Source organism: Vulpes vulpes, chromosome 1, assembly GCF_048418805.1.
Source record: "Vulpes vulpes isolate BD-2025 chromosome 1, VulVul3, whole genome shotgun sequence".
Classification (NCBI taxonomy): domain Eukaryota; kingdom Metazoa; phylum Chordata; class Mammalia; order Carnivora; family Canidae; genus Vulpes; species Vulpes vulpes.
Genome location: NC_132780.1, coordinates 140,517,920 through 140,537,896, shown reverse-complemented (window position 1 = coordinate 140,537,896; position 19,977 = coordinate 140,517,920). Strand labels below are relative to the sequence as shown.

Here is a 19,977-nt window from a genome sequence, read left to right as displayed (position 1 = left end):
ACATACCAGACCTCACAGCATTTATCTCCTTTCCGAGCAGGCCCCCTCATACTCTCTAACTTCTAGCTCCAGCCTCCCCCTAAGCACCTCCTTATCTTGAACTCCTTTAGAGAATCCTGCCTCCAAACCCACTATAAACCCAAATATCTCAGGCCTATGATACCTCATCTAGGTTCTCTCGAAGATTCTGGAAAATTGGCTGCTGCTCACATATGTCCAGCTTCTTGATGAAAAAGAGCAGCTCCCACCACTCAGCCTGGGTCAGGTATCCCAACTGCTCATTCTTCTGAGGTTCGGGCTGGAGGTACGGCAAAGAGTAGAGCCCATCCACAGGTTTCCAGTCCCAGGAGGGAAGGGCTGAGGACACAGGAACAGCGGTGTTATCATTTCACAGGAACAGAGTGCATTTCTGAATCTCTAGGGCAGCTCTGGATCAGGAGTGGCTTTGCCCCAGGCCTACTCCTCTGTTCAGAGACATGCTGTGTCCATGTGCCCTTCAAGGCTCACCTGTGTCCAGCAGAGGAGCCCCTGCTCCCTTCTCCACAGCCACTGAAGCCGCATCCTCAGCAGCTTCCTCTGGGCCCAGGATCTCCAGCATGTGCCAGTGTACCCAGTAGGTGCGGCCCGTTGACTGCCAGAAGACCTGGTGTGGAGGGAGGAAGAAAATGAGAATAGGGTTCTGAGCCCTGGGTGGTGCGGCTTGAGAGGACAAGGCTGGGCCTGGAGCTGGGCCCCATAGCCCTCAGATGCACACCCGGCTAAGTTGGGGAAAGCCTCTGTATAGCAAAAGGCTACCTTTCCCTATGGGGTTGGCCTTGCCACTCATCTCCTCCTAACCCTGATGGTCTCTGCTCTGACACTTCCTCCTAGCCAACTCCATGGGTGGGGGTGCAAAGAGTGTCTCCATGTATCAGCTCTGCTTCCTGGACGTGAGTCTCTGCTTGGCCTCACAGCCCATCCAATTTTCTCAGCCTTCCCAATTTTCCCAAGCCCTTCTCAACTGCTGACCCCCTTTCACCATTCCAATCCCCACGGGTCTTTTTTTCCATGGGTGGCCTACCAGAGCCCCTGGCATGGAAGCCCCAGTTATGCTCCCCCAGCTAGAGCCCCGACAGCATCTCACACATGCCCTGGCTCACCTGCACGGGTGGCACGCCGTTGTTGCTCTGACGGAACTCGCCCTCATCCCCAGCGCTGACCTCCTCGTAGTCATCCAGCATGCGCACTCGCATCCCAGCCTGCAGCGTCTCTCGCACGTACTCACCATAGCCACAGCGACTGGAGAATTCAGAGCGTTGACGGAAGGCCCGCTCTTGCCTTCTGGGGGTGGCAACCATAGTGGGGAGCAAAAGGCTAGGGCCTGAAATGCAGGGCTGAAAGATGGACCGGGTTGGCCGCGGTGGCGACGTGCCTTGTTCGCCGAGGTTCCGGGCCCAGCCCATGCTCCGCACCAGCTCTGAGATGAGGTTGCCCACAGCCATACTGAACTCCAGCTCTCGCTGCCCCCGGCTTTTCTCCCAGCCAAACTCCCTCGGGGACAGGGAGCCTCGGTCTCCAGCCCCTGGCTCTGGACTGTTATTCAGCTGATCCAGCAGGGAAGTGACACATAGGTAGCGTTTCACCAGGGAAAAGAGCAGCTTTCCTGGGATCTGTAAGACATAGTCTGTGGTGTAGGCTTATCTTCTGCTAGTTTCATCCTCTCTCCTTTCCCCATAATATCATCCTCTACAGAAAAACATAAACGCCTATCCCCACACTTTGAGTAGGTCTCAAACTGTGACTTATATAACACACAAGGAGTGTCTTAAAAGAAAGATTCCTGGGTTCTAATCTCAGAAATTCTAAGTGGGGAAGCAGGCATGAACCTTCATTTTAACAAGCTCCCCAAGTGGCTCTGGTGTTGATGCATAATCCTGAACCACATTTTCAGTAGTGATGTCCTCGGCCTTGTATATGGCATTTCCCCCACAGCTGCCAGAGTACCTGCGGCAGATGAATGCCCTCAAAGGCCATGCAGTGTTCCTCAGAGGATGTGGTCTCTGCAAACAGCTCCAGCAAAGTATAGCGGCTGTCAAAATCCATGTGCTGCTCGATGCCATCTTGCTGGCTCAGTGACAGAAGGACGTGAGCCCGACTCCCTGTAAACCACACCCAATATGTATCTTCTCCTCAATCTCAATACTTTACCCTGCCTATTCTAGACCATCTATCCCCTACCCTAGAGGCTTTCAAACTTCTTTGTGACTGAGACTCACAAGAAGGTATACATTTTACATGGTAACCCGATACAAACATACACACATACAACTGAAACATATGTTGAATGCTACAAAACTTACCCTACCAAGTGTTACCTGCTAGTTATTTTACATTTAAAAAAATGTTGGTTGTAACCCACCAAACTGATCTCACAATCAACGAATAAATCTCAACCCAGCCTTTAAAAATATAAACCTATCCTATTCTCTTCTCTGCCACTGTACTGAGAATGGACAGATAAACTGAGTGCTATTATTTCATTCTATTCACATACCTGTAACAGTTTATTATTCTATACTCTTTTTTTTCTTGCACTGAATTGATATCCACCAAATACTAGGTGTTCTTTCCGAGCTGGGAAATCCCTCCTCTTTTTGTCCTTACTCTTTATGGCCCCCTTCTCTCCAGTGTTTTCCTTCTTCCCCTGGCTGTCTCTTACCAGCATCGTGGGCTGCCAGAGCCTGTAGCATCTTGCCCGCACTCCGACGGATCTGAGGCTCAGGGTTGCATAACATGTGCATGAGCAGGTCCAGAGCTCCTGTCTCCCTGAAGACCCCAGTGAGGGGCCCGATGCTGGCGTAGGCGCTGAGCACATGGATGGTGTGGAGTACAGCAGCTGTGAGGCTGGAGGTCCCACCTTCCGCCAGCTGCCTGGCAGCCCTGCGCACCAGCGCCCGCACATCAGCCTCCATCTCTCCCATTGCTGTGTCATCCAGACCTCCTGGATCTCGGGGGAAGCTTCCTGAACCCCCAGCTGGTTCGTGCTGAGGTCCCTTAGATAGTGCCCGCTCACCTAACAGCATGGGGCAGTTGGCATAGACTTCGGGGGCTGACAGCCACATGAGGATGTGCTCTGTCTTGCCCTCTCCCACACCCACTCTCCCCACTTCCCCACACTTCAGAACACTCCATCGGATCAGGTATTCAGGATGCCCATCATGCCCAGGCCGCTGTCGAATAAGCTCTTCAGGATATGCCTGCAGCCGGGGCCCCAAGGGCACCATGAGGTCCCCGGCACGCCGTTCCCCAACCATCCTGACCTGGGACACACAAGGAGAAAGGTAAAGGCAATGAGGGCTAAGAAAAAGACTACATGGAGGGGATGGAACCTTGAGACACAGATCCGGTGCAGGGTGACTGGTAGGCTGCACAGTGGAATTTACGGACCAAATAGAAAAAGCCAAGAATGGGACAGAATATATAACTTGAACATACTTTGGGATTTGTAAGGAAGGAGAATGCAGCGGAAATGGCAAGAGGATGAAATGAAGGGCTTTAAGAAATGGAAGAGGTGACGAAAGAGGGTAAGAACAAAAAGGTCTCAAAAGTGGTGACAGCTAAGCAGGACAGTCTGGGCAAAAGAGCAAGACAACTGAGGGATACAGATCAAGACTTAGAAGGATAACAGGGATGAGCAGGCTGGACGGCAGCATGGGAGACAGTGGGGCCAGAACAAATGGGGAAAGTCAGGGTGGAGGGAAGGCAGGACAGGGCGTAAAAATGACAGTGTAAAGCTGGAATGTGAATATAAAGGAGTGGGCCATGACAGATAGAATAGAGACGAAAGAAGGTTGGGCGGTGGGCCTCCACATCTGGAGGGCTGGATGGGGAAAACGAATCAGGGTATTGTGAGCAGGGTGAGCAGGAGAGGCGCTGAGGGGGCCAGGTGAGATTCTAGGAAAAGTGACCAAGTGCCGCCTGGCATGTAAGTTGTATGCACAGTGAGGGTCTAAGTCAGAGGGATACATATGGAGGTGGTAATCATGGAACTGAAGGGTAGGAAACGAGGTCAGGAGATGGTGAAAATGTGAGAGAAGAAATATAGCACAGATAAGACTCAGGTGTGACCCTGAATTCTGGCTCTTTCACTTACTCTGTGGGTATTTTCGTACAAGTTACTTCATCCCTGAACCTAAGCTCCCTCCTCTGCAACATGGTGATAGTATTCAAAATCACCTCATGAAGTTATAAAAATTGAATAAGACCATGTACGTAAACCGCCTAGAACAGCCACCAGTACATAGTGAGAGCTCAGTAAACACAATCTAATGTTATTCTTAGCTGGAGAAGGGAGGAGCAGTCCTCAGATAAACTGACTTATTAAGCCAGGAGATGATAAATGAGAGTAGGAAGACGGCTATGCTGGTGATCAGGAAAAGGTACGTAGGATATGAAGCAGTATGGGGACAACGGGGAGTGGTGAGAATAGGAATGGGGGGCAGATGAGAGATGACAGACGAAAGGCTTGAAGAGGACAGGAAACATGGGATGTGGACCTCGATGGGGACCGGGTCCGGGTAGTATGGGAAGGGGAGAGACTGGAAGGTAATCAGTGATGCTGCGATGGGCAACCGATGAGCAGGGTGAAGGAAAACAACGAACAGGCCGAAATGGGGTTGGGGGGAGGGGGAACTATTAAGGGCCTAGAACCAGAGCCGTAAACTGAGGTGTGGAAGTGAGGTCGGGACCCGGGGATGAGACAGCAGGTGGACGGAGGTAGCAAGGTCAGGCCCAAGCTTGCAGACCATCAGGGGTCTGGCGGAGGAGGGGGGCCGGAGGAGGCCACCAGGGCAGCGGAACGGCTTTGGGGGGCGGGGTGAGGATGGGGGGGCGCGGTCCGAGGAGGCTGACAGGACCGGGCGAATCTCGGAGGGCAAGACGTGGCTCCCGTCGTCAGCCCCACGGAGCGCGGGTCAGGGAGCGGGTAGGGGACGCGGCAGGGAGCGGGTAGCCGCAGGACTCTCCTCTCACCTCCCACTGCCCGGCTCCCTCGCTGGGAGCCAGCGGCCGGTCCCGCCGTCCTGGCCCCGCCTCCTCAGCAGCTCCCTTCCGGGTCACACGGCACGGGCGGGCGCGGCCCGGCTCCTACGGGGGCCCCCGCGGCCCACAGCCGAGCGAGGCGGAAGGGCGCGCGGGTGGAGCATGCGCAGTGGCCGCGGCGCTGCGCGCGGGGCGCGCGGCAGGCGGAGCCCGCGCTCACGGTCACGTTGCTCCTTGCCGCAGAAGTACGCAGCCCTTTCCCTCCATCACCTTGAAGGCCCGCTCGCGTTTCCCGGGTCGGCCTGCCCGGTCCCCCTGAAACCTACACTTCCAACCCCGAAGCTGTCCTGAGTTCTCACTGGGTCACGTGGCCATGAGTTTCCCAAACCCTACAGCAGTGCTTTGGATTGGTGGAATCACTTTTCCTATTAATTAAAATCGCTCCTCTCTGTGTTGGCCTAAAAAGCTAACAAAGTCCTGCGCAAAGACAAAGGCCCCAGCTCCCAGAAATGTTCCTTCAATTAAGTTGCAGAGTTCCACAGCCCAAAGTGCCCCTTGGCCTTGCCATTGTTCTCATCAGGCGGCCAGGTTTGCTTCTCAGAGCAGCGTCTGGAGTTTGATTCGCGTTCATACTTCCTCTCTCCCTCCCTCTCTATGCGGAAAAACGGAGGCAAAGACTCCACAGTCTGTGCACAAAAATGATACATTTATTGAAAGAGTATTTTTTTTTAATACAAAAGAAAGCTCTGTACATAGGACTGTGACCATGTCCACTATTCCTGGGTCAGCATCCCAGGGGAAGTAGAAACCACTGACATACTCCATTCACACACACACACTCAGGCACACACACGCACACGCGCGCGCGCGCGCACACACACACACACACACACACACACTCCAGAGCCACCAAGAAAGGGAAATACCAAGGGTTGCTGCACATATAAATGCCACCTCATCCCTGACACACACATGTTCTCCCAAGGCCACGCTCACACAACACACATTATAAGCACTTTGCCTGATTCACTCACTGGGTCTGTCTTTTGTGGGAAAGAGAGGAGGAATTCATCAGTCTCCTCCCCTGGGTGGGGGAGTGGAGAGTGAGTGAGTGATGGTGGAGTGAAACAAGAGCAGAGAAAGGGGGCTGGGCAGTTACAGACCTGAGTCCCAAGCTCCCCACTCTCTGGCCCCTGATTTGCCATGCCCCAGCCTTGTAAGCCACCCATAACCCCCAGCTATCTCCAGGAGAAAGCCCAGAACAGTGACTTCCATCTCGGCACCCCAAATCGGGGCAAGACAGCAATGGGGGTTAGAGGTTATGGGGGTTCTCAGACACATCGGCAAATCATCCCCTTGATAACTAGGCTGTGCGCACAAACTTCCCCCACCCCTTCACCTAATCACAGAAGCAGGATTGTTCTTCCTGAAGGCAGTCACAGGGGTTAATAAAACTCTACCCCAACTGCTGCCCTGTTCTGAAAAAGCTCCCTTTCTGGATAAAGGGGGTGAAGGTAGGCTCTGACACGGGGTAAAAGACCCTCCCCCTATGCTGGCCCATCCTCAAGGTCTACCCCAAAGGGGGCAGAGTGGGGTAGGGCACGGCCCCTGTACAAATTACATAAATACTGAGGTTACACTTAGAAAAATAAAGTCATTTTCTTCAAGGCTTTTTGTCTTAATTTAAAAAAGTTACAGTAGCTGCTCACTCCCTGGGAGAGCTGCCCATTTCTGGCTCCCCTATCTTTATATTCAGCCCAAGAGCTGCTCCCATTTCTTCTGACCCCCATTCCTGCCTCTCAACCCCTCCCAGACCCCACCCTGCTCACTGCAACTTGGGCCCCAGGCGGCTGCAGGCCTGGGGGAGCACAAGGCTGCAATGCCCATGCGTGTGGCACAAATGAAGTCAGTTGCCTCTACCTGACACCCTCCCACCCCCACCCCCACATTTGGTCTCCCTCTTCCCTCTCCCTTGCGACAGCCCTAGAGGGCAAAAAGAGACCCAGGGCTGCAGGTCACCCTGCCCACCCCGTTGGGGCATGGCCTGAGGGCCCCTCCCCCGGTTTTCTCCTGGCAACAACCCAGGACCGGGCAGTCCCAGAATCTCCCCTACACACTGGCGGGGCCCCGAGCTCATGGGGTGGTTCCATCCCCAGAGGCCCTGTCAGTTCCGGGGAGCCCCAGGGCTCCCCAGGGAAGGGGAGCTTGGGCAGGGAGGGGGACGAGAAACACGCCATAAAAAAAAGTTTAAATATTTTAAAAATATATATTTATAGATTTGTTTTCACTTCGTCTCCTCAAATAAAAAGTTCAAAATCAACTTTTAAGTAAAGCAGCTGGGGGGAGGGGGGGAAGACAGGGTGAGAGGGAACACTGGCAGTTCCCTCCCACCCAGGAGTTCCTGGAGTCCCAAGGGGACCGGCAGGGCAGGGCAGGACAGGTGGCCCCAGGAACCTGCTCTGTGCACAGGCCCAGCTCTCAGGAGCTACAGGGACAATAGGGCATCGGCGTGAGGGAAGAAGCCCCATCTCCCCAGGTGGCTCCCTGAGGGGCACGGATAGGGCTCTTGTCACCCAGCCTGTGACAGACACGGTGCTGACAGCAGGTCAGCAAGGAGGCTGGGAGAGGACCCCCACTGCTTCCTCGGGGGAACACAGTGCCTAGTCCCACAGAGGCCTGTGTGTGGGAAGGTGGGGCACGGTCCCATTGGATAAGCTAATACTCATGGCAAACATGGAGCCAAGCTGGCTAGGGGAGTCTGAGGAGGGAGGACAGCCCCACCATCAACAGAAAATGGGAGGTGGAGCCAGAAGGAGGGGAGGGGGAGGGAGGATGGGGTGGAGGGCAGGCTGGCCCATTTCTTTGGCTGGAGTGAGAGGGCTCAGTCCTGTGGCTGCCCACTCCTCCTCCCTGCCTCCCTCCTGCGGGCCCGTCAACGTGTGTGTAAAGAAAACGTGAAAAGGCAACAATAAATAAGTGGTGCCATCCCTTGGGCCATCTGTCCAGGGTGGCAGGGCGGATCAGTCACTCTTGGTGCTGTGGGCGGCGTCCAGGTTCACCACCTGTAACTCGGTGAGGTTGCTGCTGCTCCCAGCCTGCTGCCCTATCACAGCCATCTGGAGGGAAGGGGGTGTGTAAGGAAAAGGAGGGCAGGAACTGACCAGCCAGCTCAAGCTTCCCCCTGCTGGCCTGCCTGTCCACCATGAGCCTGACTGGGAAAACAGATGGGCCTCCTGGCTTAGGGAATCTTGGCTTAGACCAATGGGTAAATGAAATCCCCAAAGTCAAGAGAAGGAAATGGCTGGGTTGGCTGAGGTGAGGTGAAGGGTGCCCCCACACCTACCTGGTGAAGCTGAACTGCAGAAACAGGGATCTGCACTGTCCCAGATGGCGCTGTCAGGAACACCTGGGGAACACCACCTGCATTGGGAAACCACAGGAGATACTCAAACTGCTTGCTCAAGAGAAACTTCCAGATACTAGTTGGAATGGAATGCATGAGTATCCTAGTGGACAGCAATGGGTGTGGGAATGTGTGTGCAAGCGTCCGTGTGTGTGTGTGTGTGTGTGTGTGTGTGTGTGTGTGTGTGTGTGTAGTTATATGTGTGGGCATCCTTGTTTGGGTATGGGTATATGAGTGTGTATATCTAGGTGTGTATGTGGGGGGCCATTTGGATATGTGGGTATGTGAGGGAGGAGGACATGGTCCCCTTTAGCCCCAGCCCACCACTCACCTTGCTCCTGGACCTGGCTGTGGGACACCTGCATGGTGGACGGCGCCTGGGGGAAGGCATTGAGCACGGTGAGGCTGCCGTCAGCCAAGCCCGAGGTGGGTGCATACATCACCGCATGGGGACTAGGGTACATCATGTGGCCACCCACAGTTGTGGGCACAGATGACGTCATGATGGTGGCAGGCAATGTCACTGGCAAACACAGACACACATTAGGGAAGTTGACACCGGTCCCTACTGATCTCCCCCATCCCACCTCCAGGAGCTCCAGGGCTCCGGAGTCCTCCTGCCATTGCCCAGGTCAGAAGCTTGATAAGACTTGTTCCTCTGATTCCTGTCATCGGCTAAGAAAAGACTTATTTTTGTTTGAATACCAACCTTCTCTTTGAGCACCAACCTTTAATTGTATCCTATCACACTGTACTATTCAACTGTCTATCTCTCCAATTCTTCGTTCCAAGACCATAAGGTCCTGGGAGAAACAAGAATTGCAATGACTGACCCACTCCAAGGAAACTCAGATGCTTCCCTTTGAGGAGGTTCCATCATCCCATTTTTTATTTCTTACCGCTCCTCTCTCTTCCTTTTTTCTTTTTTCTCCCTCTTCCTAAACGTGTGGTTAACAAATTCATCTTTTCAACATCAAAGGTTAATATGCATAAGACCACCTGGGATCTTATTAAAATGCAGATTCTGATTCAGTAGGTTTGGGGGTAAAGCTTATGAGTCTACGTTTCTATCAAGCTCCCAGGTGATGCTACTTCTCTGTCCATAGACCACATCTTGTGTAACAAGGTTGTCAATAACAAGAACTTAAAAATAATTTAATTTTGAAAGTGTTTCATCATTTCTGAAATGACTAGAGACACTGAGCAGAATTATAGCTACTCAAAACCTAGAAAACCCTCCCACAAGGAGACAACTGCTCTATAAATCTTTCCTAGTAATTAAGCAAACATGTGTCCTTGGGAAGTAACTTCTCCTTTCTGGGCCTCCAGCTTTTTATCTGAATGAGAAGAAGGGTGGCTCCGATGGTCCCTAATTTCTTCCTGAAATCCAAAGCCCTACTGCAGGGCAGGATCCAAAACCCAGCCATCCTCATTTGACTTTCCCATAAGGATTAAGATAAAGGTTAAGCCAAAAGCCTCCATCTCCACATTAAGAAATTCTCTGACCTTAGTTATGGGAGGGGTATTGCTGGGCACCTGCTCCTAGGCCTCATGAAGGACGAAGGGCAGGGAGAAGAGAGCTTCAAGCTATACCTGTCCCGCTGGAAGAGGTCTGCGTGAGGTCTGTGCTGCTGTCGCGAGAGGGAGACGCTTGCTGTGGGGCCTGGTGCACCTGAATGGCCTGCACTGGGACCTGCTGGGCCACTGCCCCTCCTATAAGACACAGAGACTTACTCATGCTGTCCCACCTGGCCACCATTGGCACCCACAAACACCCCAGGCCCAAGGTCTGGCATGCTGCTCCCTAACTCCCATAGTTTCCTGGGGGCTAAAGAGGTCTTTCATGCCCTGAATCTTGTCTTCTTGGGTTTCTGCACTCTGCACTGGCCCCTCCCACCTCCTTCCACCCCTAGGCCTTGCCTCTGCCTCCTTGGTTGATATAGGAGCCGGCACCGAACCATCAAGAACATGACCTGTCCTCCAATCAAGGTAGGGAAGTGGTAGAATGTCTACTGTCCCCGTGGCAGGGGGACACAGGGCTAGGCTGGCTAGACAAGGCCAGAGGGTATGGTTGAAACTTATTGACAAGGACAGTAGGGGTCCCAGTGGGGAAGGGCATGCCTCCCAGTGGGACCCAAGTGGCTTCTCTCAGGTTCTGGCTGGCCCCTGTCCACCCTCCTTCTGAGCAAGGAAAGAGGTTCCCCTTGTGCCAGCCCTAAACCCACTCTTGGCATGCTCAATCTGCCCCTTGTGACTCACCAGGCATGAGGGTAAAGCTGGTAGGCAGCTGCATGAGGCCCCCAGAGGAGACGGGGCCACTGCCTGTACTCTTCAGCACAGTCCCGTTGGCACTGCTGACAGCGCTGGGGCTGACGCTAGCAGACACTGGTGCCAGGTAGTTCGTGATGGGGAAGGAGGGGCCGCTGCTGACTTGCATGGTGGTAGAGGTGCTGGGTGCTGTTTGGATGGTGGAGGTGGTACCCGGCAGGTTGGTGACCGTGAACGCCTGTTTCAGTGTGTCCTACACCCAGAGTAAAGACGCAGCAGTGAGCCTCTACCAGACTCTGCCCTTGCAGCTTTGTGTGACTGACAGCCCAGACTGGAACCAGTGTGCTTGGGTTCAAACCCCAGCTCTGCCATTTACCTGCTGTCTGACCCCGGGCAAGTTACTGAGCTTCAGAGCTTCAATTTTCTGTCCATAAAAGAAGACTTACCGCATAGGTGTTGTGAAGATAAATAGGTGAATATAAATAAAGTGCCTGACACCTAAAAAAAAGTAATATGTATTTGCTGCTCTTATGATGATGATGATGTCATCATCATAATTTCCTGAATTCTGTGTCCCAATGGACTATGAAAATCACATTGGCTGTGGAATCAGGACACGGGGGTCTATTCCCAGCTCTGACCATCTATGTGATCCTGGCGAAATCACTTCCTCTTTCTGAGCCTCAGTTTTCCTGGGGGGGAAATGAAGGGGACTAGGCTACTATGTCCTCTTTAAAAACATCCTTCTAGCTCTGACTTGCTAGGTTTCTGAGATACGGACGGACGAGAGTTTTTCAGGGAACTTAGGGTTTCAGAGAGATCTTGGGTGTTTGGCAATTAAGCACTCATGTCAAATTCTTAAGATTTAAACTACCAAAGGAATTAATTCCTCCAGCAAAATTCCCTGAGAATAAACGAGCCCTACCTACTGCTTAAAGAGTTTGCAACTACAGATGATAGGCCGGAAAGAGGGGGAAAACCTGGAGCACTGACTCTTCCCTCGGTGAGCCTTTGTTCTTAGAAGGGGAAGGAGGAAGCCACGAGCTGAGAACCAAGCCCAGAGAACTGAGGGGGTTCAAATCCTGGGGGTGGGTCAGCGCGGGATGTTTGCTAGGCAGCCGAGCTCGAAGGCCCTGATTGGTGAAGGCGTTGCTAAGGCAAACAGTGCCGCTTCTTCCGATTGGCCAGTTAGTGAAGGGGCACCCGGAAGGTGGAGCTCCCTAGAGAAGCAACGGAGGAAGCCCCGCCCCCTCTCCTTACCGGGAAAAGGAAGGGGAAGGCGTAACTAGGGCCGGCATCCCTAGCAGCCGCGAATACACTCCCTAAACGTGCCCAGGCCCGGACATCCTGAAGAGGTAGGCGGCTGGCTAGTTAGGTAGTCTCCAGCCCAGTCAACCAGCCCGCCTCCCGACAGTGCTGGGTTCCCAGGACCCTGGAGCCCACGAGTGCTTCCTTCCTACTCCCTGGCAACCCAGCCTGCTGCGAGGGCAGGGCTAAGCTACGCCCCCGCCCCCAGCAGGGAGACAGCTGGCGGGAGGAATGCGAGGGCCCTGCCAGGCGGGCGGGCTGCAGGCGGGAGGCCGGCCTGGAGCCGGAGCCGGCCTTATAAGGGCACGGAGGCCGCCCGCTTATCTAGGGGGCCGGCCTCCTGTCAGGATGGCGAGGATGGACACCTGTCCCCTAGGATGAGGGGCACTAACCCGGCTCCGTTCCACATTAGTGGGCACCTAACCTGAGTGAGGGAGAGAGAGGTACCCCCTCCCCTCTCTGCCGGTGAAGCCCCTCCCCTTCCTTCCCCTCAGATAGGCGACCCAAACACACCTTGGTCTCCCCACTGCTGTCGGACTCCGACACCTGGTAGGTGAGGTCTGTCTCTTCAAAGCCCGTGGCACTCATTCTCTGGTCTGTGGTGGGGTCTGAGCGGGGTGGAGAGTCTGGCGAGTTGAGGCAGGTCTGAATCAGTGCCTTGCCAGTCTCACTGGTGATCATGGGCTGCAGTTTGCGGGTGGCAAAGGTATACACATGGCCTGTTTCACTGGCCACCAGCAACAGCACCTGTGTCCCTGTCAGCGTGGACAGCTCATAGGCCTGGGGAGTAGGGGGAAGGAGATGGGTAGATCAGCCAAACTTTTTCTACCTTCCTTGGGAAGTAGGGAAGAGAGGAAATACATAGTGATCTCAAGCCTCTGCTCCCCACCCAGAGACCTTCCTCTCCAGTGACTGGGGCAGGGGGAGGGTCCTATCAAGATATCTGAAAGAGAGTTGGAGAGCAGAAAAACTACCCACGCTACTCCTTTGAGAAGCAGCCACTGACCTGCAGATACCCCAAGCAAACACAGACCCCTAGTGACAGAATGTATAATCTCAGAGGACACGGAAGGGCCCAGGTAGCTGCTCCTGAATACAGCTTGGTGCCAGGAGTCTCACAGAGAGGGCTCCCACCCACCCACTCTTCACTGTCATAGGAACCAGACAGAATGAAGTTGCTATATCACTGTAAGTCCCGTAAGACATTAGGGATAAGGGGTCACATTAGTGCTAAACTGTCCTCATGTTTCTTCCCAGAAACTGCACGGGTCCTAACCTGTTGCCATTTTGTCCTCATGCCCTATCATACTGTGCTACCAGCTTTTTTCTTTCCTTGTCCTGATGCAACAGTGTCTGGAGTGATAGGAGATGGGAGCTAGGTTAGCAGCTACTACCCTGCCATGAACCCAGGGAAGGGACCTACAAAGGTGGCCCCACAGATGGCATCTTTACTCCCAGAAAAGTTCCACAACCCACCTTGGAAGAAGCTCTGGTTTCTATATGGGACAAAAATAAACACCAGCCAATGTCCCCAGGGTTCTAGCTTCTTGTTTTCCAGTTCATCTGCTTCCATCCCTCCCCCTCCCTTTCCTCTCTCCCCGTTTCACTGGATAGCTGGCTAGAAGAGGAAGAATTCCCAGGTACCTCTGCAAACCTCCCTGCCTTCCCCAAAACTCCATGCACAGACACTCCCTAGGGCTGGAAATCCCACTTGTCCCAAAGGCAGATGGTCCTGAAAGCTGTCCTGCAGAGAGTGCACCGGTTTCCAGTGGATGTGAAGGAAGACACATGGCCATCGTGGGACTCAGTGCCTGCTGCTCAGAGCAGCATCAGTTCTCCTGCACCCTGCTCCCTTACCTGGGGCTCCTGAGCCCCATTCGGTCATCAGCCCTGCCTCTCCTTCCAGCCAGCAATACTTTGTGGTGCCCACCTTCCTCCTACACAAGCTGGCTCATTGTTATAGAGCTCCAGCCTCTTCACTTCCATACCTTCCCGAAGGCTCCCTGCTTTTCCGGCACCCACCCCCGAACACCAGAAAGCACTGGGTCTAGGGACCCCCGCGTCTTATCACCACCACCCATCACCACTCTCCACCCCTTCACTCCGCAAGGGCCCTCTTCCTCTCTAGCGCCCGTCACTCCCACCTCGGCGCCTTTCCCTCTTCTCTGGACGTTCCGGGCATCTCCCCTCTCCCCACATTTCCCCGGCAGCCCCTCCCCTTTAGCCCTCCAGGGGTAACAGCCATCCCCTCCCACACACCTCCTGCGGACTCGCCGCCTCTCACCTCCGCCTCGGCTCAGCCTTCCTCCCGGGCTCCCCCGGCGTGTCCCCACCCTCCCGGTCCCCCGTGGCCGGCCAGCCTCCGGGCCCTGTACCTTCTTCATGATGCCCGTCTTCCTCTTGCTGAAGGTCGTGTAGCGCCGCAGTTTGTTGTCGATGAACTCCATCTTGATCTTCACGCGGCCCCGAGTCTTCTTACCCGGCTTGGCCCCGCTCACCGCGCCACTCACCGGCCCATAGCCTCCGGTGGCCGCCGCCGCCGCCTCGGGCCCACCGACGAGCTCCATCTCGCTCAGGCTCCGCTTCAGGCCGCGCCGCTCCGCGCCCAGCTCCTCCTCCTCGCCCGACTCCGAGTCGCCCTCGCTGCCGCTGTAGAGGGCCCCCGCGGTGGGCGCCGGGGTGGTTGTCGCTGCTGCTGCAGCCTCCCGCTCGAGGCGGCCCGGCCCGAGCCCCGCGCCGTTCCCGGGAACCCGGCCCCCGTTAGCCCCGCGAGTCCCGCCGCCGCCGCCGCCACCTCCCGGCCGCCCCGTCGGGGTCCGGTTCAGGCTGCCCCCCAGGGCCGAGCCCCGGCCCAGCGCCGCCGCGGCCCCAGCTTGGCTCGGTAACATGGCGCTCAATGCAGGAGGGCGGACGGGCAGTCAGCGAGGAATCGGAGCCGCCGCCGCCGCCATCGGCTTCCCGGCTCAACCCGGCACTCCCGCTGCTGCTAGAGCCGCTATCGCTGCCGCCGCCGCCGCTGCGAACCCGGGGCCCCTGCACGCCCGGGCCGACCTGGGCCCTCACTTTCTTGCCCCTGTGGCCCGGGTTGCCCCAGGCCGCGCGGAGCGCCCCCTGTCCGTCTGCTAGGGCGGCGCGCCCGGCGGCCGTCAGCGTCCCCCGGGGGGCAGGGGCTGCTGGCCGCGGCCGAGACGGCGGGTGGAGGGGGCCGGGACCACGCGCTGGCGGCGGAGGGATCCCCCGACCCTTCCCCCCATATAAAGAGATACAATGTTTCCTTTTATGGCGAGGCCGCTCCTTATATGGTGAGCCCCTGCGCCCCCGCCGCATTGGTCCGCGGTTCCGGCACCTCCGCTCCCCATTGGCCCACAGGGAGCGCTTATTTGCATAGACATACCGAACTCGCTGCTGTCATCCCGCGTCAGACGGCGACTCCGAAAGGGGAGGAGCCGAAGCCTCTTAAAGGAACAGGAGAGGAGTTACCGACTCCGCCCCCCTGACCAGAGAATGGTAGAATTGGGAGGGACCGGAGGAGAGGAAGCCTGGGAGTGGACCGAGGCGCAGTCCTGCAGCGGAACGCTAGCAGCCCTGGGAAAGCCGCACTGGAAGGGCTGGAAGCAAACACCGGGGTAAAACCTGAGAGGACTGTGCGGGTTTCAGTAAATGATATAATACAGCCCCAATTCCAAGGGAGTACAGGGATTGGAGCACTTCCCCACGCCTTCCTGAGGGAGGCAAATTTACTGGCTAAGCCAAGGAGGCTTGGGTCCCCGGAGTCCAGACTCGTCGCTTCCCCTCCCCCCGACTTCCTTTCCCTTTCCCTCTCTTTTCAAGGCGACGACACTTTCCCACCAGGCTGGCTCCCCGGTCCTCATTCATCATCCTCTATACTGGAGGGATCTTTGGCAGACGGACATCTGGAAAAGACCGAAGGAGACAGTCGGCCTCCCGGTCCCCGAAGGGGGCAGGGAGACGAGATGAAGATCAGTGAAGACTTCCAGCTGCGGGCTGGACTGGGGGAGGAGGTGGTCCCAAGGATAAAACCCACCCCACCGCCTGTGCAAAAGCCTGGGAAAATGTAGAGCCAGGCAGAAAGTTTCAGCAAGTAAGCAAGCCAGCCAGCCAGCCAGCCAGCCAGCGCGCGCGCACACACACACACACCCTTCTATGGATAGCCCATTGGGGGTGGGGAAGGAGGTAGTTTAGTTGGAAGAGGAGCGGGACAAAGCCCAGGTTCAGGGTGTGGGTCGAGGTCCCAGCTCCAAAGCCTTGAACATAGCTTGGGCTTTGCTGTTACAGAAATTCAAATCTGAGATCAGCCTCTTCTCTAGCCCTGTGCCTGGAAACAAGTATTGGACCTCTCCAAATTTCATCATATTCCTCATCGTTGGTACCCACCCCACGTTGGGATCTTAATGCAAATTAAATGAGATAAAGACTAAAGCATAAAATGGTCAGTGAATAGTTAATAGAAGCTATTAGGGTTAATAAATCCTGGGATAAACATTGGACTGTCTTTAAGGAGATCAGAGAATGATGATTCCTGCCTTCAAAGTTTTTTTGTGAAGATTAAGCAGTTGGTCATGACCCTTTGGTGGTGGTGGTAATGAAATGAATTTAGTGTACTGCATTGAGCATTTAAAATAATAAATTAGTGCGGGTATCCCTGGGTGGCTCAGCGGTTTAGCGCCTGCCTTCAGCTCAGGGCGTGATCCTGGAGTCCCGGGATGGAGTCCCACGTCAGGCTCCATGCATGGAGCCTGCTTCTCCCTCTGCCTGCGTCTCTGCCTCTCTCTCTGTGTCTCTCATGAATAAATAAGTAAAATTTTTAAAAAATAAAATAGGGGTTAGCCCGAGTGGCTCAGTGGTTTGGCGCCACCTTCAGCCCGGGGCGTGATCCTGGAGACCCCGGATTGAGTCCCACGTCAGGCTCCATGCATGGGGCCTGCTTCTCCCTCTGCCTGTGTCTCTGCCTCTCTCTCTTAAGAATAAATAAATAAAATCTTTAAAAATAATAACAAAATAATAAATTATTGAGATTACAAAATACAAGGGCAAATATTTTTGCATAAAACTTTTGTTTGCATTATTTTTAGGTTGAACTACATACAATGGCCATTTTATAGGTCAAGGGGGTAGCATATTGCCGATTTCATATAGTTCAGCGTGGGTGTGTACCAGATAAAAATGTCGATTGCATTTCCTACTGTGAGCCAAAGTCCAAGGAATTTGAGAAACAGTGAAACAAGGTATGTTCAAGTGATTTGTGAGAACTAACATGTGTGTATATATATATGCTCATCAACCTCTAACTACGGGAGTTAAGAGCCCTACTCTTCCCCATTTCCCAATAGTTCCAAAGATTTTTTTTTTCCTTTTCCTAATTTACTCTACATAACAGGTAGTTTAACATATGGAATGTGTTAGCTTAAGAGGAAGAACAGGTCAAATACATACATGGGTTCCAAATGGTGCTTGGGACTGTGATTTGTCTTGAGTAGTAGTCATAACCACAGCCCTGGGCTGATTCCTGCCTGCCTTTGAAAGACTTTTTTGAGACCACTAGTTTAGACATGTGCAGGGTTGACAACCCTTAGCAGTGCACCCCAGAGGACAGCTACTGACTGCTGCACACACTGGGTATGGTGTGTGGAATGAGCACAGCTCTCAGTTACCCTTTATCACATAGACTGACCGCTTCCATTTCACCCAATCCCTGGACCATTGCACACCAGCCTTAGTGCCCTACACCAGACTGAATTGCTGCATGTTCCAAAGCCAAAATTGTTGATATAAATAAAGCCAAGATTGAAAACTGGCTCACAGGGCACCTGGGTGGCTCAGTCAGTTAAGCATCTGATCCCAGGATCCTGGGATGGGGTCCCTCATAGGGGTCCCTGCTCAGCAGAGAGTCTGCTTCTCCCTCTGTTCCTCTCCCTATTTGTTTGCTCTCGCTTTCTCTCAAATAAAATCTTAAAAAAAAAAAACAAAACTGGCTCACAGATGTGTTTTGTTTAAACCATGTAGTGTTTTTGAAATCAGGAGATTTACATAAAAATCTGGATTCTCTCAACAAATTCCAGTTTTTAGCAACTCCAGATCTTGCACCCACAAAAGCACTGTAGTGTGGAGCTGAACTGAGTGGTGGCCATAGCAGAGGCTTCTGCTCTCAGGTTCTATAGTCTCCACATGGCTCACTGAGCTCAGATAAGTGCCCTGCCTGGCCTCTCTGGAATGTGAGTTTGGTGCTTCTCTGATAAGGCCTATATCACAGTGGCCCCTATGGAAGATGGGAGCTCATGTCCACCCCAGACCATGAAGGACCTCCAGAGGAGCATCAGAATCAGCCGGATGCCCCAGATACCATACCATTCCCACCTTGACCTCTCTTTCTCCTGATTTTTTTAAAAGATTTTATTTATTTATTCATGAGAGACACAGAGAGGGAGAGGGAGAAGCAGAGACATAGGCAGAGGGAAAAGCAGGCTCCATGCAGGAAGCCCAACGTGGGACTCAATCCTGGGACTCCAGGATCATGCCCAGAGCTGAAGGCAGGCGCTCAACCACTGAGCCACCCAGGCATCCCCTTTCTCCTGATTTTTATCACCCAAGTAATACCAGAACAAAATTAAGAATTAAAAAATAATTTAATAATTAATAATTTAATAATTTAATAGCTTTTAAAAATTGCTATTACACAAAAGAGAGAGAGAGAGAGAGAGCAAGAAAGAAAGAGAAAACCAAAAACTACCTCTCTAAAAGTGTTTGCATTTGGAATTAACCTTTACACAGGATGCTTCATGGAGAAGAAAAAAAGATCTCAATTGTGATGGGAGCATTAGAGAGAATAGAAAGGAAAAGAGGTCTTGAGTCAGTGTGCCCAGGAAAAGTCTGGAAAGCCACACTCCAGAGGCTAGTAGTGCTTGCCACTGGAGAGTAGAGTTGGAGAGAGAGGAGTGTGATTTTTGCTTTATACAAGTGTATACCATTTGACTTCTTCCATGATCATTGTAGTTTTTTTCTCTTAAAATTAAGCAAAGAGGGCACCGGGGTCATTCAGTGGTAAGTGTCTGCCTTTGGCTTAGGTCATGATCCCAGGGTCTTGGGATCAAGTCCTGCATCAGGCTCCCCCAGGGAGCCTGCTTCTCCCTCTGCCTATGTCTCTGCCTCTCTCTCTTTGTGTCTGACATGAATAAACAAAGTCTTTTAAGAAAATTAAGCAGATAGAAACAGGATAGAGGTAGAATAAATGGATCTTGGTGATGGGCTGCATAGGGGAGGGGGTACACAGGGAAGAGGGCTTATGACGGATGGAGTAAGGGTGACTATCACCCCAAAATCGGTACCATTGATGGAAAAAGAGAATTTGGCTGGAGAAGCAGGATTTTGAGGGAGTTTTCAGTTAGGGCCAGGGAAGCAGGCAGTGAGAAATGCCCTGGAGGAAATGGGAAGTGTGGTCTGCAGCTTGAGGCAGAAGCTAGAATTGAAGCTAATGCTCTAGGAACTATCCACACCGAAGGATTGATTAAAGCCACACGAGGTGAGATGAGATTCCAGAGGGTGAGTACATGGAGAGAGCAAAGCCAAGAACAGAATCCAGAACAGGTAGCTCTGGGGCAGGCAGGCAGAAGGAAGCCTCAGCCAGAGCTGGAGAAAGCTGGTCAGAGAAGGCGGAGATGGCTTACCATCACCAACATCAAAAGAGGAGAGTCTGAAAAGGCACATGTGACCAGCAGTGTAGCCATGGCCCATTGGTTAAGAAAGACCAGGAACAAGAGGAGGATTAGCAATTGATCTTCTAGAGTAGCACCTTCCTAATACTTCTGAGCACAACCCACAGTTAAGAAATCATTTTGCATCACAACTTACGGTGAATTAGATTGCTGTCCCCAACTCTTCACACTCTGTGGGTGGAATAGACATCCAATATCTTTTTTTATTTTTTTTATTTTTATTTTTATTTTATTTATTTATTTTTAAAG

The 19,977-nt window shown here is 53.3% G+C and overlaps 2 protein-coding genes across 6 annotated transcripts in view; both read right to left on the bottom strand.

The window, feature by feature from the left end:
• Positions 1-5,132, bottom strand: part of CUL9 (cullin 9) — a 39,095-nt gene extending 33,963 nt beyond the window's left edge. For 2 of the 4 annotated variants that reach the window (XM_072732387.1, XM_072732398.1), the window contains exons 1-7: positions 5,011-5,132; positions 2,699-3,299; positions 1,984-2,138; positions 1,452-1,649; positions 1,140-1,373; positions 508-643; positions 164-357 (exon numbers count right to left, since the gene is read on the bottom strand). In XM_072732387.1, the coding sequence (XP_072588488.1) occupies positions 164-357; positions 508-643; positions 1,140-1,373; positions 1,452-1,649; positions 1,984-2,138; positions 2,699-3,293 (1,512 nt within the window). In that variant the 5' untranslated portion in view covers positions 3,294-3,299; positions 5,011-5,132. Of the gene's footprint in view, positions 1-163; positions 358-507; positions 644-1,139; positions 1,650-1,983; positions 2,139-2,698; positions 3,300-5,010 lie in introns of all 4 variants that reach the window. The other 2 variants (XM_025990949.2, XM_025990950.2) reach the window with 1 other exon arrangement.
• A 572-nt stretch (positions 5,133-5,704) lies between these two features.
• SRF (serum response factor) lies at positions 5,705-15,229 on the bottom strand. Of its 2 annotated transcripts, XM_025990947.2 has the most exons (7): positions 14,374-15,229; positions 12,512-12,778; positions 10,682-10,943; positions 10,016-10,135; positions 8,754-8,945; positions 8,363-8,439; positions 5,705-8,135 (listed from the first exon to the last, which is right to left on the bottom strand). In XM_025990947.2, the coding sequence occupies exons 1-7, from the start codon at positions 14,884-14,886 to the stop codon at positions 8,040-8,042; spliced, it is 1,527 nt and encodes a 508-aa protein (XP_025846732.2). In that variant the 5' UTR covers positions 14,887-15,229; the 3' UTR covers positions 5,705-8,039. The 2 variants fall into 2 exon arrangements, with proteins under 2 accessions (XP_025846732.2, XP_025846733.2); XM_025990948.2 differs by lacking the exon at positions 12,512-12,778.
• Between the last annotated feature and the right edge of the window lie 4,748 nt (positions 15,230-19,977).

Bases quoted from the DNA above. Each gene is read 5' to 3' on its own strand.
- SRF (XM_025990947.2), bottom strand. From the start codon at position 14,886: ATGTTACCGAGCCAAGCTGGGGCCGCGGCGGCGCTGGGCCGGGGCTCG. The intron at 12,779-14,373 runs GTACAGGGCCCG...CCTACTCCCCAG, and splicing joins AGACGGGCATCATGAAGAAG to GCCTATGAGCTGTCCACGCT. The intron at 8,136-8,362 runs GTAGGTGTGGGG...CCTTCCCTCCAG, and splicing joins CTGCAGTTCAGCTTCACCAG to ATGGCTGTGATAGGGCAGCA.